General features: G+C 33.0%; 1 protein-coding gene across 1 annotated transcript; it reads left to right on the top strand.

Annotated features, from left to right (window-relative positions):
* The first annotated feature begins 615 nt into the window (after window positions 1-615).
* On the top strand, window positions 616-17761 carry LOC144842514 (uncharacterized). Its single transcript, XM_078698962.1, has 13 exons — window positions 616-774; window positions 1592-1673; window positions 7453-7603; window positions 8159-8273; window positions 8953-9070; window positions 9379-9539; window positions 10054-10077; window positions 14537-14597; window positions 15264-15372; window positions 15776-15902; window positions 16212-16326; window positions 16659-16819; window positions 17649-17761. Exons 3-13 carry the CDS (start codon window positions 7485-7487, stop codon window positions 17736-17738), a joined length of 1200 nt encoding a protein of 399 aa, XP_078555088.1. The 5' UTR covers window positions 616-774; window positions 1592-1673; window positions 7453-7484; the 3' UTR covers window positions 17739-17761.
* Window positions 17762-17774: the final 13 nt, after the last annotated feature.

Raw genomic sequence — 17774 nt, 5'->3', positions numbered from 1 at the left:
TAAAAATTATGTTTTCACTTATAAAATCACAAAATAAATGGTTAAATAAATTTCAATTGCCTTCCTAGATTAAATTAAAATAAAATAAAAAATAATTTCAATGTGATTCTTGAAAAAAAGAAAATTTATATTTATAATTGTTCACGTTTCCTGTAAATTTCGTAGTTATCGCAATAATTTAGCGCCCTCTATAATTGACGGCTTTAATGTAAACTTTTTGACTTTTTCTGTCGAGCTTGATGTCAAAGTGTAGTAAAATTGTGAAACTACTTTAATGAGTGTAGGCCTATTTTTGTATGGTTTTGAAGACCAAAACGTGTTCAATTTTTAAGTGATTATCTATTTGATAACGTTGTGTTGCATGATGCATTATTTAAAAAGGAAAGTAGTTTAAAACTTTTAGAAAACAACAACCTATCTACTTCATCCGTCAATTGCATATACGTCGACCTACTTAAAAAGAAAAAAAATTGCATATTATATATTTATCATGCTTTTTCTTCTAAATAGTTAAACCTAATAAAGACTTCACAGTCCTCTCAATATAGTTTACAAATAATTATATAGATTTTCTTTTTTGGAAAACTTTTTAACGAAATACAGCGGTGAGAAAGGCCGGGAACAATTGAAGAATACTTGGTGGCGCCCTGTTGACCTCAATATAGGCGCAGTTCAGGTCAACTTCATTCTCAACACGGAAGTTATGATTTTTGTTGTTCTAGAAGGGAAATAATAACATTTTTCTGGAGTTTGACACTGTTTGTCACATCATAAGTAAGTACGCACACTTTTGATTTGTTTCCAAATAAATAATTGTGTTTTTATAGTGTTAAGACTGGAAATTATTTGGTCATCAGTCAGTGCTGTGTGTGTGGCTGTGGTGTGTTGGTTGAAGTCGGACCGACCACAATTTATTGTAGGCTTTTCTCGCCCTCTCGCTGGGTAGATTTGCGTTTATTTTAAAAAAGGTTTAGCCTACAGTATCTCCATTGATTTGACGAGGATTCACTCATTCCTACAATTTTTTCTTGCCTTCATCTTACCTCCATTACACACAGATATAAAAAAAATATGCTGTGGTTACAGTTTCACTACCTTTACAGATTTCGTTCTATTTATATTATTTATTTTTATAATATGCTGAAAGAACTCAATCTGGCATCCGACCTTTAAAAAAATTCTCCCAGACAGTGGTGAGAAGAAGAGACGGTAGCTATAAAATAAAGCAAAGAAATCATCGTCTGGAAATTGAACCCATACCCACATGATCCTTAGCCGCAATACACACCACTAAGCCAAATAACCGATCAAATGTTGTTAAACTTTGTACTGTAAAAATGTGCTTACGTGATGCGTTTTTAATTGACCAATTACAATAGTGTCTGATCTACAGTAAATGGTTTGGGTACTGTACAGGGACAGTATGTGGTAGGCACAATTTTAAAAAGCTAAAGTCTTGGTCTATAGTAGACCTAAAAAATAGCAGAGAGACCAAAACCAAAATAGTGATGTGTGTCTGCCTGAACAAAAATACTGATTTAATACTTCTATTCAGGTTCTATGATGATATTTGTTTTTTTTTCTTTTATAGATTTTGTGCATTTAAAGGAAAAACATAAAAGAAGGTAGAATTGAGTGAACGCTGGTTGGTGGTTGTAGTCACCAATTCTCTGGTATGTTAAACTAAATGCACCAACAACATAATCTTTGTATATTTTTTATAATATAATATATATCATAATTATATTATTGCCCTTCACCTTCCTCCTCTTGCCCTAAATAATTTTATTTCCCTGATTAATTGTACCTCAAATCAGGTATAGTGGAGTAGTTTCTTGGTATGGTACTGTGTCTCAGTGAGTACTGTACCTCTATTATAATATTAATGTACATCCACTGTTCCAATGTCTGAATTAAACAGGTAATTTTAAATATCAAGGTAGTAAAAGTACTTAAATTTAGGGTGTGAAGTGATGGAAACCACCAAGTTCTAGGCTGGCGTGGAAGAGGTAAAATTCCAATACAGGATTTGAAGTTAGCCTTGAGATTAAAATACCTTAGTGCTTAGTCTGTTGTTGTACTTAGTACAAACTACAAATGATTCATTTCACTCAGTTACTTATTGTTGCAATGTTTGTGTAGTACTGTATATAGTGTATAATATGTGTTCAATATTTTAATAAAAGTAAAATGAAATGAATACAAAAAAAACTAAGCGAAACGGCATTGGTATGTTGCTATACCATATGGAATGCCCGCTTTAAACTGATGTGGGAAAACTGTTCCGTAATAATGTAATTCTTAACTGTAGATTTTTAGAACAATCTGAATTTTATGCTTTTTTTGGTTTGTTTTCTACTATTTTAACCTCCTTATTGTAAGTGTTTTGAATTGTTGTCCCATTTTGCCCTGCATATATGCTTGGTCCTACAAGCTGTGACCTGGGATGTTTGTTACATTCTTATGTATTTATTTGAAATAAAGGATGATTTTACGACTACAGTACAGATGCTGCCCTAGAAATAGTTACATGTAACTACTATACTATACTGAGCCAGTTTTTGTATCTGTCACTGTCAGAAGATGTTATTTAACAGTATTACATAACAGTAATGCTTCAACTGTGTCGTGCTTCAGTGATTTTCATTAATTTTATTTTCTGGAAGCACCTACTGTATATATAATTACTAATAGTTGATGACTCATGGTTGTTATAACAACACTCCATTAATTACTCAATACATAAAAATGTCTCAACCATTTCTAACAACTGAATATCTTCAGCTTTTTGCTGTACTACTTCTACACTACAGATACTGTACTACAGATACTGTACCACAGATACTATACCACAAATGCTGTAATACTGTACCGCAGATACTTTACCGCAGATACTGTACCGCAGATACTGTACCGCAGATACTGTACCGCAGATACTGTACCGCAGTTCATCATAAAACCTACTTACTGTACTATTGTTTTTTCAAATATTCAGTATTTATTTACTCAGTGTTAAATTTTTGTTGAATATGCTATTTTAATGTCACATAATAGTTATTCTCTTTGACCACCCTTGAATAGGTGTGTCCCTTGAATAAGGATGCCCCTTTAGGGGACACCCATATAGGAAGACACTTTGCTGGTCCCAAGAGTGTCCCCTTTATTATTATTAATCGGTCCTACTTTATCCTTTTCTTTGGCAATGTGACTATTAACATAATCAATTATAATTATATAGAACTTAACAAAATCTTGATTTGTTTGTCTTATGTATTTTGCATACAGTCAGTATTAACAAAGTGTTCTCGAGATAATATGTACATGAGCTCTCATAAGATATTAATAACAACAATTGTATGGTAATTGATTCTACCCTTAATTTATTCCTATAACAATATTCAAATGAAGAGGTTGCGATTCTTAATGAAACAGACTGTATGTATTTCTCTGGGGTTTCATATTCATGTATGCTGTAGTTAGTATCTTGTTTATACACTTGTAATATAATGTATACATATTTATGAATGAGATAAAGTATTACTATAACTGCATCACAAATTATAATTAATGAATTAATTCATTCTAGTGTAAAGGAACAAAACAAAAACAATTGTCAGCTAATAAACTACAGTAATTTAATTGCTTATGTACATAAATAAACATGGAGGTATTATTTTATACCTTCATGGTAATAATAGGTAGTATTAGTAGGTTTAAACAACAAATTATTGTTAATGTTAATGTTGACTTTGATGATTATTAAAACAGTAGTTTTTAATTTATCATCTCTCATTATTATAAATTATTGTTATTTATGTTTGATTATTACAGTATTACTATAATATAGAGTGGAGTTGTGGCTTGGTGGTTATGATGCTTGGCTACCACTCCAAGGGTCCTGGGTTCAAGTCCCGTCACATGTCAGGATCTTTTCTAAGGACAAAATTACAACTCCACTCCCAAAGACTTGTAATAAGACTTTGTTTATGTAGAGCATCTTGTGTATATGTTTGTCTTGTGAACCTCTGAGGGTCCCTAATGATCAGCAATTGCTTGATGGATCATCCTCATTAAATATGGTAAAAAAAAAAAAAAAAAAAATATTACAGTAGTTTCTAATTTATCATCCCTCATTATTATAATTAAATTTGTTAATGTTGATGATTACACTACTATGTTATAGTAGTTTCTAATTTATCATCTCTTATTTAATAAATTAATTTGTTAATGTTGATGATTACACTACTATATTATAGTAGTTTCTAATTTATCATCTCTTATTAATAAATTAATTTGTTAATGTTGATGATTATTACTACTACTATATTACAGTAGTTTCTAATCTATCATCTCTCAGTATTATTCTGGGTGGTTTATTATTACTTCAACCAGTTATGAGCAATTTCTGCAATATTCTAAAATATAATAACAACAATACATTAAAAATATAATTGTTCTGATTATGATGTCCAATTGCTTTTGATTGTGTGTCTAGATGGAAGTTTGATTATTATTTTTCAATTGATTAAACTTCTTGTCTTTCTGTTCTATTATGTCGTTTTATGCTAGGCTAGGTGAAGTAAAGAGTTTGTTATTTTAGTTTAAACCTGTACTGATCTCATACCAATGGACAAACTGTACAGTGTAAGCGAGTGAGTGGCCGAGCGTTTAAGGTAGTAGAACCGTAATTACGTAGGCATAATATCGGCAAGGGTTCAAGGCTCACTCACCCCATGGTTCTGGTGGTAGAACAAGTCTTCTCAGATAAGGAGGACTATAACCGTAGGTCCAGTGTACACATCTGGCTTGTGTGCACTTTAAAGTAACCTGGTACATCTTTCGAGATGAGTAGAGGGTTAACCCCCCCCCTCCCCCCGGTGTACTAGTTTCACACACAGCCAATGTCACAAAATCATGGGCCCTCTGGGAGAGGCTACCCAGTATAACTATAAAGAATAAATGAATAAAAATAAAAAATCTATGAGAGAATTGTTTAGTTTATAAACTGTACTTTCAATTATACATAGGTACTGTAGTATAAAAATAGATTTACAATATGGTAGATAATGAACTTGAGAATTTAAACCAGTTTCTATTGAAACACAAATTATACTTAAGTTCCGTAACCACAACAAAGGATTTATAACTCAAGTATTCTGTAGCTGGACTGTGTTAATATGTGGGTTACATATTAGCCTTGTAAAATGTAATCTTGTTACAAGTATAGTATGACTAATTAACAATCAAACATGGTTAGTGTCACAATTAAGTACAATCTAAACAGGCAATAAGTATTTAATTGAGAAATCATCATCTGTAGTCTTTCTAGGCCTAGTTAGAGCATAGAGGTACTACGGTATAACATCTCTAATGGTTAAAGTATGATGTTTGCAAATTAAAACTATTGTTGTGTATATGGCTGAAAAGTCCAAGCTACAGCGACATTTCTTCTGTGATCTTTAAGCTCTGTCTACACTATCAACACATTATGTGACAAAAAAAATGTAATGTGCCCATATGGACATGATGATGTCATATCACTACCATATTTGGGCATATCACTACCATATTTCTACCACATTTGGGCACATCAGACTTTTTTTGTCAAACTGATAGTGTAGACAGAGGTACTGAGCTGATATGGAGTGCCCTGGCAGCTTTCCTTTCCTCTTTAAAGTTCCTTTCATTATATCTCAAAATGCTCCTTGAATAGTAGATCTCCGTGTTGTCTGTTTGGCTCTGGTTTCCCAGTTGTTTATGTAAAGCTCTGTCTACACTATCAAACTAATGACAAAAAAAGTGTGATGTACTGTATCCAAATATGGTAGTGATATACCCAAATATGGTAGTGACATGACATCATCATGTCCATATGGGCACAAATGAAGTGTTACATAAAGTTTGATAGTGTAGACTTAGCTTTACACCGCTTTACTGCAGACTCCTTTTTCAAACGATAGACTTATATCACAATCATTAACAATACAATGGTTGTCAAACGTCACTCTGTAAAACAATGAGCTAACTACTTCATTTGCTAATTTATTGTTAATTTAAAAATCAAAGAAAAATAGTTTAAATTGTACATTTTAAAAGTAAAAATAATATAGTACAGTATTATTAAGTATTTAATAGAGATATGATTTTATCTCTATAATTAAATTAACATACTGGTATGTTTAACGCCAATGGATCAATAGATTACACAAGGTTAAAGGTCAAGTGTGCAATTCCTGCAGGAAGACTAGCAGTAAAAATGTTGGAGTAGCACTTTAGGTTTATGGTTACTATATTTCCCTTTTAGAATTTACTTTAAAAATGTACTAACTACAGTATGTATGTTGATACCTCAGGGATTGTGGCGAGCTTCTATTGTAATACTTCACTTGTGATGACTCATTTTGTTGAGATTTGCTAGAATGAATTTAAATCAGGGAGACTTGTGCTTCACAGTTTAGGCTTCGTTTTTATCTAGGTGTTTGCTTGATGAGTAGAGCCATAACAGTAATAATACAATCTGCTTTGATCAACGCAATTCAGATTAAATCCATCTCATGGTGTAGTTTTGTAATAAATTTAATTAATTTATCACTGCATACAAAAATACAATTATATATATATAAAAAACAAAGCATAAAGTCAAGTCCAGATATTGTACTAACAAAATATATAGATCTTACACTACAGCCATAGAAGAAATGTGGTTACATGTATAAACTAAACATGAATATAACATAGATCACATCAAATCAAAATAACATTTATTTCCAAATAATGATAATTAAAAAATAAATTAAGCAACATACTTGGCAAAATGCAGAGATCGACAGAGTGTTCGCTATTTAATATTTCGACCCATGTATAATTGAAGATAAAAATATTAATAAGCTTTTGTAATGTCTAATCTTGATTATCCTGAAAATGATTGATGACATGGCTCAAAATTAGGTTGATAACTTTTTAAGCAAACATACAGTAATGCAAGTAAACAAAAAAATTATATCTACCATTAGTATTAAATTCATTGATTGAATTTTATTATTATTATTTACTAGATGTATGAAAAACTGCTTTGATGATTTCAATATTGGAATGTCAATAATAACTATTTATTTTATTGTTATCATGCAAAAAAAAACATACAGTTCTTATGCAAGTAATATACCGTACTGTAATATCAATACGTACATGAATTTTATGAGTATTAGTCGCTAGTTGCATGAATAATATGGTATGGCTCATGTTTAAAAATTCAGGACAATTATTTTTAATTGTTATGCAAGTAATAATCAAAATAATATCTATCATAGTAATTAATTAATCATTAAATTAATTTTCATGTCTTGAATAAACTCACTGCTAAGTTGCTTTCAATATTGGTAAATCAAGACATCTTCTCTTACTGTTAATAATTTATAAATGTGAAATAAATTAATAATTTATTTTTTTCAGAAATACTATAGAAAGCAATTAAATTAAAAGAAATGGCGCAGGGGTCAAGAACAATGAAATGCGTGGTGGTTGGTGACGGTGCAGTTGGTAAAACATGTATGCTGTGGTCCTATACCAGAAACCAGTTTCCACGAGAATATATTCCTACAGTGTAAGTAAACCATTATTTGTATTTTATTTTCATTTATTTATTTTTTAAAATTTCATTTCAATACAGCCAACAGTCAATACTGGACTCTCTGAAAAACAGAAACTCTCACAAAACCGATTATTCTCCCAAAAGTCTCAAATTGTTTACTGGGACTGAAAATCAAATATTCTGAGGTAAAGTTTCATAATCATAAACAACATCCATCGTCGAGTTGTGATTGGTCAGATTACCTACATGATAGGCACACATCTCAAACATGAAAAATCACATTTTACTGCAGGATACACACACACCCCCCTTCATCACAAGATTGGCCTGAAATAATCAAATGCAAAGATGTAACAATCATGGATAAATATAGACATTATGTATCTTATAGGAAATGAACAGTACACCAGGAAATCTGGTGTACTTGTGTCACATGGATCAATGGCTTAATATCCAACCTGAAGGATGAAGTAATTACAGGGTTTTTCTTTCCAGTTTTTATTTTCACAGATGTTTTGCATTATATTACATGTTTATTCAATGTTTGATTTTGTTTTATTGCTTTAGATTTGACAACTTTTCACAACCAATGAAAGTGGATGGTGTGTCCGTGAACCTAGGTCTATGGGATACAGCCGGTCAAGAAGATTACGACAGGTTACGACCTCTTTCATATCCACAAGTAAGTGTGGTCAACCAGCATCATTACGCCACGATACATTGTTCAATTCTACAGATCCAGTTGAGCGGTGATTTTAAAACTAAAAATCACTTTCAGTCAATTTTTTTTTTGCTCAATTTGTTTATTTGTGTAACAAGCATGTTTAATTGTACTAATAATTAATTTTATTGCAAGATTGTACATCTGGAGATATGTTGTATTGTATTAGCTATGTTATTGAATTGCAAAGCTGCAGTGAGTCTATTTTATCATGAATTATTGTAAGACTGCAATGGGTCTATTGTATTATTTCTGTAAGTGAATGGCAAGGCTGCAGTGAGTCTATTATATCAAACATGAAATGTATTGCAAGGCTGTACTGTGTCTATTATATAAAAAATGAGTTGTATTACAAGGCTGCACTGAGTCTATTGTATTATTTATGTAAGTAAATTGCAAGGCTGCAGTGAGTCTATTTTATTAACATGGATTATTGTATGGCTGCAGTGAGTCTATTACATTCAACATGAATTGAATTGTGCTCAGGTGTTTTTCAATGGATTCGAATTGCAAGGCTGCAGTGAGTCTATTGTACAACCAAGAATTACATATGCAGCATTAGTGTTGTTTATAATACAATGTCAACTATAACAGTAGAGTACTGTAGTTTCTACATCTCATTTATTTTGTTTCATTTTAGACCGATATCTTCCTGGTATGTTTTAGCGTAGTTGGACAATCATCGTATGCTAACGTGCAAACTAAGTGGCATCCAGAGCTGGCCCATCATGCACCAGGAGTTCCTTATGTACTCGTTGGTAAGGCTAATGTTTTGTATGTTACTCGCTTTAAACTCTGTCTACACAATCAAACTAGTTTGACAAAAGAAGTATGATGTGCCCATATATGGTAGTGATATGCACAAATATGGTATTGATATGACATCAGTATGTTAGTCGCTTTAATCTCTGTCTACACTCTAAAACTAGTTAGACACCAAAAAGTGTGATGTGGCCATATATGGTAGTGATATGCCCAAATATGGTAGTGGTATGACATCATCATGTCCATATATGGGTATACTTATTGACACTTGGCATTCTCGTTCACTTTTTGTCTTCACTAGGTACAAAGGTCGATCTTAGAGAAGATAAAGAAGTTATAAACGAATTGAACAGCAAAGGAAAGAAAGTCTACAGAAAGGAAGATGGAGAAAGACTTGCTAGCAAAATTGGTGCCGTTAAATACATGGAATGCTCTGCTCTTACACAAAGGGGTTTGAAAATGGTAAGTGGATAAACGAACGGGCGCCCTTTGGTGGCAGCACTCGACGCGAAGAGACCCTTAGGGAAGTAGAAAGTTGTGGTATATCGTCCATTCCTGCGCGCGTAGACTGCAAGTCGCAGGTTATTCCCCCATTTACATGATTTACAATTTGAAAGTTGTTTGTGTATAGAAGACTAATCAAACAATAAAGTGGTGCGGTTTTCGCAAGAAATCGGAACAATCTCTGTTCAAGACCCGGGGTTGTCAAAGGCCTCTGTGATAAAGTGGTCAGGTTGAAACCTTACAAACCGTACTGGTGGCTACCCTGTTGCTGTTACGGTTAGTATTGCTTTACTGGACACACATAACCACACCATTCCAACCCTAAAAAAGCCTTTGTTAGCACCCCTTTTCCTCCAAAGCAAGACCCTTTTTACCATATGTATATCTGCTGAAAATGTATAATGATCCATTACAATGATACACAGTATATCATAGTGTAAAATTATAAATGTTATTGTCGTTGTTGTTGCAGGTTTTTGAAGAGGCAGTACGTATTGTATTAAATCCAGCTCCACCTAACCACGGAAAGAAACCAAAATGCCAGATAATCTGATTGTCTTTTTTTGAAACAAAAAAAATAAACTTTAATAATAATAATTATTTGTGAAAAAATAAATAATAAACATTGATAGTGACATTGGTATGTACTTTACAATCTCACTAAAGCATTGATAACAAGTTGTGCCAGTTATTTCTCTGGATGTGTGTAAAAGACAAACCTACCAAGAAGGGTTCCTGTAAATCTGTTCAATGATTGGCAGCGGTTCTTCTCAAAGTTTCTACATTTTTTCCCCAACTTCATATTCCTATACGATTATTCCAAAAGGCATTTGTTTTTATTGTACTTCAGCATACACTACTGACTCATTGTTAGTGGCTTCTTACTATTAATACATATTAACGTCTGAGAATTGTTTGACCTCTGACCCCACCTATAACTTATGTTTTTTAGCTACCAAAGAACAAGGGATTCTTCTCTTGTGTTTAACGGCGTTTACTTTGACAGTATGCATTGTGTTTTTTGATAATTGATGCTAATTATAGGCATCTTGTATAACGCATTATTCCATTATTTTTCCGTTTTTCGGTTACATATTTTTCTTTCTCCCACCTGCTTTACGATTCTTACACCCACCATTCATTTACACCAGTGCTTTTCTTTTGCCTGTGTATTAGTATATAGAGTAACTAATGGTGTGTGCAAACCTCTGTAGTCATACCAAGGCTTCGCATACACTTACGGGCTTATTCCTAACGTGTGTAATGTTTACTTGGTATTTAGCGTAACTATTAGATGGTGCTTACAGTAACTGGATCAAAGAAAAATTAGCAATTTGTAAACCGAACACAACAAAATTCTTTTTTTTGGCAGCTTTAATGTTGTAGTATAAACTGTGGTTGTACCTTAAATTTGTAGTTCCTAATAATGTTAAATACTGTACCTTTATTATTAACGAACATGAATACAACATGTTCAGTTATACTTACAATTCATGATTAATAAGAGAGGATCACATTTAAACATGATCAATCTGTCGTATTATTACCAGAATCACAATTTCAGCCCTACACTAAATTGGTACCATTTTGATATCTTATTTATGATACTTATTAATTATGTAGTCACATGTCATATTTAAATTCTCAGGAACCCTTTTACATATTGTATGTTTGTTGTGTGATTGTTAACTCATATACAATGCTAGGTGGCAACATTTGTTTCAAGTGTTTTAGATAGAATGTATAACTGAGTGTTATATACTAAATGTACTATATTAAAAAGTAGTCTCGTTTACACCTGCCTGATCCTAGTTAAACAAAAGGTCATGAATTATGCGTATACAGATCTCGAATAGCTAATGAGAACACCTGGAATAATTTACCTGGGATTACTATTGCATTCTGGGATTTTTACAGTTTCCTATAAATATATAAGCTTTTTTGTATTTTGCGCTTTAAGTAAAATGTATGTATATCTTAGGTGTTAAATACCGACACCAAAATTATGAACATTATTTTTTCTATTATAGTATAATTAGTTTATAGAGTTTGTCTGAAATCAATTGGAAAATATTAACATAGTCTATTTTTTTCCATTTATCATAAAAAAAAGTATTTTTTTAGTTAATTTTGAAATTTTATATTTTTTTTTTAACAAGTAGTTTTATTTGTCTTTCACATACAAACAGTTTAGTCACAAAAAAGATAGTTACTTAAACAAACAACGACCAATCAAATGTAATTAAGTGTTACGTTTGTAATCATTTTTATTTGTGGCACATGACATACTATGTGTAGTAACAGTAAGCCCAAAACCCTCGCAAAAACAGCTAGGTTTCTTTCTGGTCCCAATTTGGAGGGTTATTCGGTATTTTAAACTTGACGTTACACCTTTAGATACCTTTTACCAATAGACAGCTAGTTTTACCTGTTATCAATATAGCCTCTGTTTATATATCACTGTTATTATCAAACACATGTTATTTAACACTGTTAAATAAAACTGTATTGGTCATAAATGGAATTTTTTTTATAATCCAGAATTCGTGGAACCAATAATGAGGGCAAACCACCAGGGGATATCTAGCTCCTTAGATATTGTATAATGAAATCATAATATCATTTGTGTATATTACAGTAATCTATGGCTCAATCTATTATAGGTGCGCCTCCCCCGAGGATCAATCTAGTATAGGTGTTCCTCCCCCGAGGATCAATCTACTATAGGTGTTCCTCCCCCGAGGGTCACGTCATTACTTGTGTCACTCATTTAATCACGAAAAATCGTTAACAAAATTTATTTCACAAAAATCATGATATAAGGTTTGTAAATAGGAACGTCTTGTTTCTTAGTTATTTAAAATAAATATAACATATGAATCTTAACATCGATGTAAATAAACTAGTTGTTTTGATACGTACTTATTCTTTTTAAAGCTCTGTTTACACTATCAAACTAGTGTGATGTGCCTAAATATGGTAGTGATATCCCCAAATATGGTAGTGATATGACATCATTATGTCGATATTTGGGCACATCAAATTTTGTTGTCACATAAATGTTGATAGTGTATACTGAGTTTAAGCAAATGCTTACTGTCATGCCGCATAATTAAGTTTTGTTTTCATTGGACGAAACGCAAATAGTTTGACCAATCATGATAGTGCATCCGAAATGTCGCTTATGATTGGTCGAATCATGTGTATTGCGTCTCGCGTCCAAATAAGAACTGCGCTTGTTGTGTTTCGTGTAATGACTATTAATTACCATAGATAATTATATCTGTGGTATATGTACAGTATTGAAAGAACAAAGTAAAATATTTATCCAGATTGCCATTACAAACAATTTTGCGGTGTTACTAAAGCATTTGTTTAATACTTATTTTTTTCACCATGTAAAATTGAGTAATATTATCATGTAGCCTCAAAACACTGTAGTTGCAAAACAAAAAGTGCTGTTTTAATTTTATGATTTTTTTTAAAAATTTGTTATTATATAAATAACTTCTCAATTGTAATTTTGAAACGATGTTCCAAAATGACCATTTTCAATATTAATAAGTGTGTTGTTTATAACTGCTGTATATACTCTTACGCAGCCCTTTGGATAGGTCTATTATTCTGTTTAAAGTAATCAATTAATTAATATAGGCCTAAACCGTGATAACGTGAACATATATCCATTCCTGTTTTTAGGACAAAAAAATGCTTTTTTGAAATATCACGAAATATTGTAATACAAGGGTATGTGCCGCCCTCTATGAATCTTTACTAAATTTTGTATAAAATTCTTTACCTGTTAAAGCAGGGTTCCCACTAGGACCCAACACAATGACGTATGCGTAACGTACGTACGTACGTGAGTTGACCAATCACAAGACAGTTCGGAAGATCCATTGCCTGTGATTGGTCAACTTACTTGCGATACGCTTACGCCCTTGCGTTGGGTCCCGTGTGAACACAGCTTATAGTACTACAACAGACCGACCGCCATCGCAACAAAATACAGTGGTTATGTAAATCTTGCTAATATGCTTATACATGTATTTTTATGTATGTTTACTGTATACGTGTATACACAAAATCATATGTACAAATATCATAGAATATTGTGTTTATGCTTCGTCTTGTGTAAGGTATGTATACAGTATATATACTTTATATATTCCACTTTATAATATCTTGTATATTACATGTATATTATGTATGTGTGTGTGGTAACAGCTCACGTGTACTTTTTATTTGTATATTAGGTATAATTTCTTTTTTTTTTATTACTAACACGATCAATTGCATAGTACAATATGTTTTTTTTTAGAAAAATAATTAGGTTTGAAAATATTATTTTGTACTATTATTAAGTTTGGTTCGCACTTGGACGCGACGCGAGGGTTTACGCGCATCGCGCGCAATGACCAATCATGACGCGGTGGATCATCCCAACTGTCGCTTGTGATTGGTCACTTGCGTTACGCTCGTTGCGTTACGTCCAAGTGGGAACCAAGCTTTAGAGAGGATTGTACTGCTGATATCTCTCTACAAAACTGTGACGTGTATTACGTCATCGTGATGGTACAATGGTTAATAAACATGATTTGTATGCGAGAGGATGTGGTTTCAGTGTCGTTTGCAATTCGTCGTTTCCTTTTTACAAAAATTATTATTATTTTATTTTAAAAATTCATACTGGTAAAGTTTTTAAAGTATTTAAAGTATCTATATATAAATTATGGTTAATTCCGACATAGGCGAGCACAATGGAAAAACTTCGGGACAAATCTCTGCCTTGGTCTTGATCTATCTCAGATGTACCGCGAAATGTAAATTTGATAACATTAGTTTTCACTATTACGATATTGTTCCATATTTCTATATTAGGAAGATATTATAAAGGGTTTTAAAGTAAATTTCTGATTTCATCGGTAGATTTTCAATACAATTTCAATTTCCAGGTTCACGATGAGTTCACGGGTTCACCTTGCAACTTCCTGGTTTCAACTAAGTTGGCCGTTAGTGGCTATAGCCATTTTAGTTTTTTGTTTATTTTCGGATCGGACCGCGCGTGTGGAGGTACAGTAGTTACAAAATAAAAATTATACTGCAACTTAATAAAGATCAAATTAAATATAGGCAATAAAGCTCGCTTCGCTCGCTCCCCCTCTAGTAGTCTTTGAGGAAGTAAACATAAAAACCGTTCTAGGAATTTACAAAAGAAAAAATTGCATAATATTTTGGTTAGGAAAACAGTAATGCATGTACTTTGATTAGACACTGACATGGTTGTCGCAGTGTAGAAAATCCTCCTTTAGTGGTTTCAAATATATATATATATATATATATATATATATATGATTTTATTTCGATTTGGGATAATTACGAATGAACAACGGTTGTTGTCGAGTTGTACTCGAATAAAGTTTATAATTGATATTGTTGAAGAAGAGAAATAATAAATAATATTATTCTAGCGTTTAATTTCACGTCTTAAGTAAGTATACAGTTTATGACCGTTTATATTTAATTGATATTGCTACATTATTATTATATAGTAGATATTATGTTATGTAGGCCCTAATTGACTTACGGTAGAGACGTACTCGCAACGTATTAACTGATTTCTTTAACCATTTCTTTTTCTTTCAAAGAGTAATCTAAACTTAAGTATCTTATAAATAAAAGAAATGGAGTCGGTACGACGGCGAATTATGAAATGCGTATTGGTTGGCGATGGTAATGTAGGAAAGTCACATATGATATTATCCTATACCAATAGAGAGTTTAACGAAACGTAAGTAGGCATAAGCCCAATTATACACCGTATAATAAAGCTTGGTTCCCTCTAGGGTGCATGTCATGTCAGCGGCGCAACGCAGAGGCCTGGGGCCCCTGGCTTAGGAACCCAAAGTGGCCCTCCATCGCTGGAGGCCTCGGGTGTTTTTAGCCTTTTTCGACATATTTTAATTCTTGTTTTCCTCTGGACACTGCTCAGGGGCCTCCCATAATATCCGGGGGCCCCTGGGTTTAGCCAATGAGCGCTCAGGGGCCTCCCATAATATCCGGGGGCCCCTGGGTTTAGCCAATGAGCGCTCATAGCCGTTACGCCACTGTGTCATGTTTTAGTCCGTATAATTTTGTTGCCGTTTGTGTTTTATGTATTTTAACACTGTATTATATTTTTATCATTATTTTAGTTGTTTTAATTTTGAAGCTTATTCACAACCGCTGACAGTGGATGCTGTGCCCGTTGTACTGAATTTGTTTGACACGCAGGGTCAGGCTGAATATCACGGGTCACGACAATGCCTTGCATACCCACAAGTGAGGTCTTTTGTTTTTATTTTTATAATGTATTTTTTTCATTTCCAAAAGAAAAAAAAACAAGAAAAAACAACCAAAAAGAAACATGTAACGTATTGTTCAGATTGTGGAGATAAAATAGAAACAAAACAACGTTTTTTGAAAAACATACACATTTAAGGATTATAAAATTATAAATATTTTCTAGAGCCAATTATAGAAGGAATTAGGTCTAACATAAGTGGTATATCTATAAATAGCTTAGTGGTTACTGCCATTTTAAATCAAGACTCAACTTACTAAATTGTCTTACCGATCGTTCAATTTCAGGCGGATATCTTCCTGGTATGTTTTAGCGTAATCTCAGAACCATCGTATGTTAATGTCGCACATTGGTGTAATGAACTTAGCCGCAGTGCACCAGGAGTTCCAAATTTACTTGTTGGTAAGAACAACAACGCACACAATTGTCAAACTTGGTTCGCAAGAAGGACGTAAGCGCACGCAACGCAAATGACCAATCACAAGTGATGGATTATTCGAACTGTCGATTGTGATTGGTCAACTCACTTGCGTTTCGTCTACGTCATTTCGTTGTGTTAGTGGGAACCAAACTTCAACTTTGTACTATTTTAATTAGGTTCTTATTTCCTTATTGACTTTTTTTCTGGCGCAACTACCTATCGTTTTAGTTTTTCATAGAAATCGTAAACCAAACAATAATATATTGTACTAACTGAATTACTAAGCCTTATGTATCCTATATTCTTTCGCCAGGTACTAAAATAGATCTCAGAGAAGATGCAGAAGTAATCAACAAATTGAAAAGAAAAGGACAAAAAGTTTACAGAAAGGAAGACGGAGAAAGACTTGCTAGCAAAATTGGTGCCGTTAAATACACGGAATGCTCTGCTCTTACACAAGAAGGCTTGGATATGGTAAGACGAGTATACATTTTTATTTTTTTGGCAGAACAATTAAATCTTTATTTCTGTCACAATTTCTATTGCTTATGAATCATAATACAGTCAACTCTCCCAATACCGGACACCTTGGGCTTTCCAAATATGTCTGCTGGTTTTTCCTGTTTTCAGAGAGTCCGGTATTGGGAGAGTTGACTGCACAGTATTAATAATAATAATAGTTCATTCTTATATAGCGCATATAAGCAAGCTCTCAATGCGCTGAACATTATTACCCCAGTCATTTCCTGATCAAACACCTATGGAAACATACTCCCATATATGCAGCTAGTAATCAGCGCAAAGTTGTGTCTTGATCTAACCGGGTTCCCAATTATACACCTGGGTGGAGAGAGGCAAACGTAAGTAAAGTATCTTGCCTAAGGATACAAGCAATGCGGCGAGAGTTGGATTCGAACCTCGGTCTAACGATCAGTAGTCGAACGTCCAACACATAGCGCCACACGTAATGTAAACTGATTGTTCCTCTCTCTCTTGAAACTTTTTCGTCATTTTAGACATTATGCTTTCTACGATTTGTTTCCATAGTTTTCTGTTTTGGGCAGGATAGTTTGTTATTGTGCTGAAGTCTACATTTTTTCCTTTTAAATCTTTTTTTTATTTGATTTATCCAGTTTTCTTTTGGTCTTCCTCGTGTTGGTATTTTTACTTTCTTTACAGTTTCCTTATGATTGGTCAATTGAGAACCAACACATCTTTGCGACCATTGCGGACGCATGGTTGCGTTTGGCAAATTGTAGAGAAGTGTTGGAAATGTTCACAACATTATTTGTTTTTTATTCAGGTGTTTGAAGAAGCCGTACGTTCTATATTAAATCGACCTCCGCCTATAAACAACCATCAGCGCGAGAAGCCAGGATGTCAAATTATGTGATACTTACAACATCATTGTGATGGAATTAAAACGTAT

Source organism: Antedon bifida, chromosome 5 (assembly GCF_963402885.1).
Source record: "Antedon bifida chromosome 5, ecAntBifi1.1, whole genome shotgun sequence".
NCBI lineage: Eukaryota > Metazoa > Echinodermata > Crinoidea > Comatulida > Antedonidae > Antedon > Antedon bifida.
Note: the sequence above shows the minus strand (reverse complement) of the source record. Positions and strands in the feature narration are given on the sequence as shown.

Coding starts and splice junctions, on each gene's coding strand:
- LOC144842514 (XM_078698962.1), top strand. CDS start 7,485: ATGGCGCAGGGGTCAAGAACAATGAAATGCGTGGTGGTTGGTGACGGT. Junction 7,604..8,158: donor CGAGAATATATTCCTACAGT/GTAAGTAAACCA, acceptor TTATTGCTTTAG/ATTTGACAACTTTTCACAAC. Junction 16,327..16,658: donor AGTTCCAAATTTACTTGTTG/GTAAGAACAACA, acceptor TTCTTTCGCCAG/GTACTAAAATAGATCTCAGA.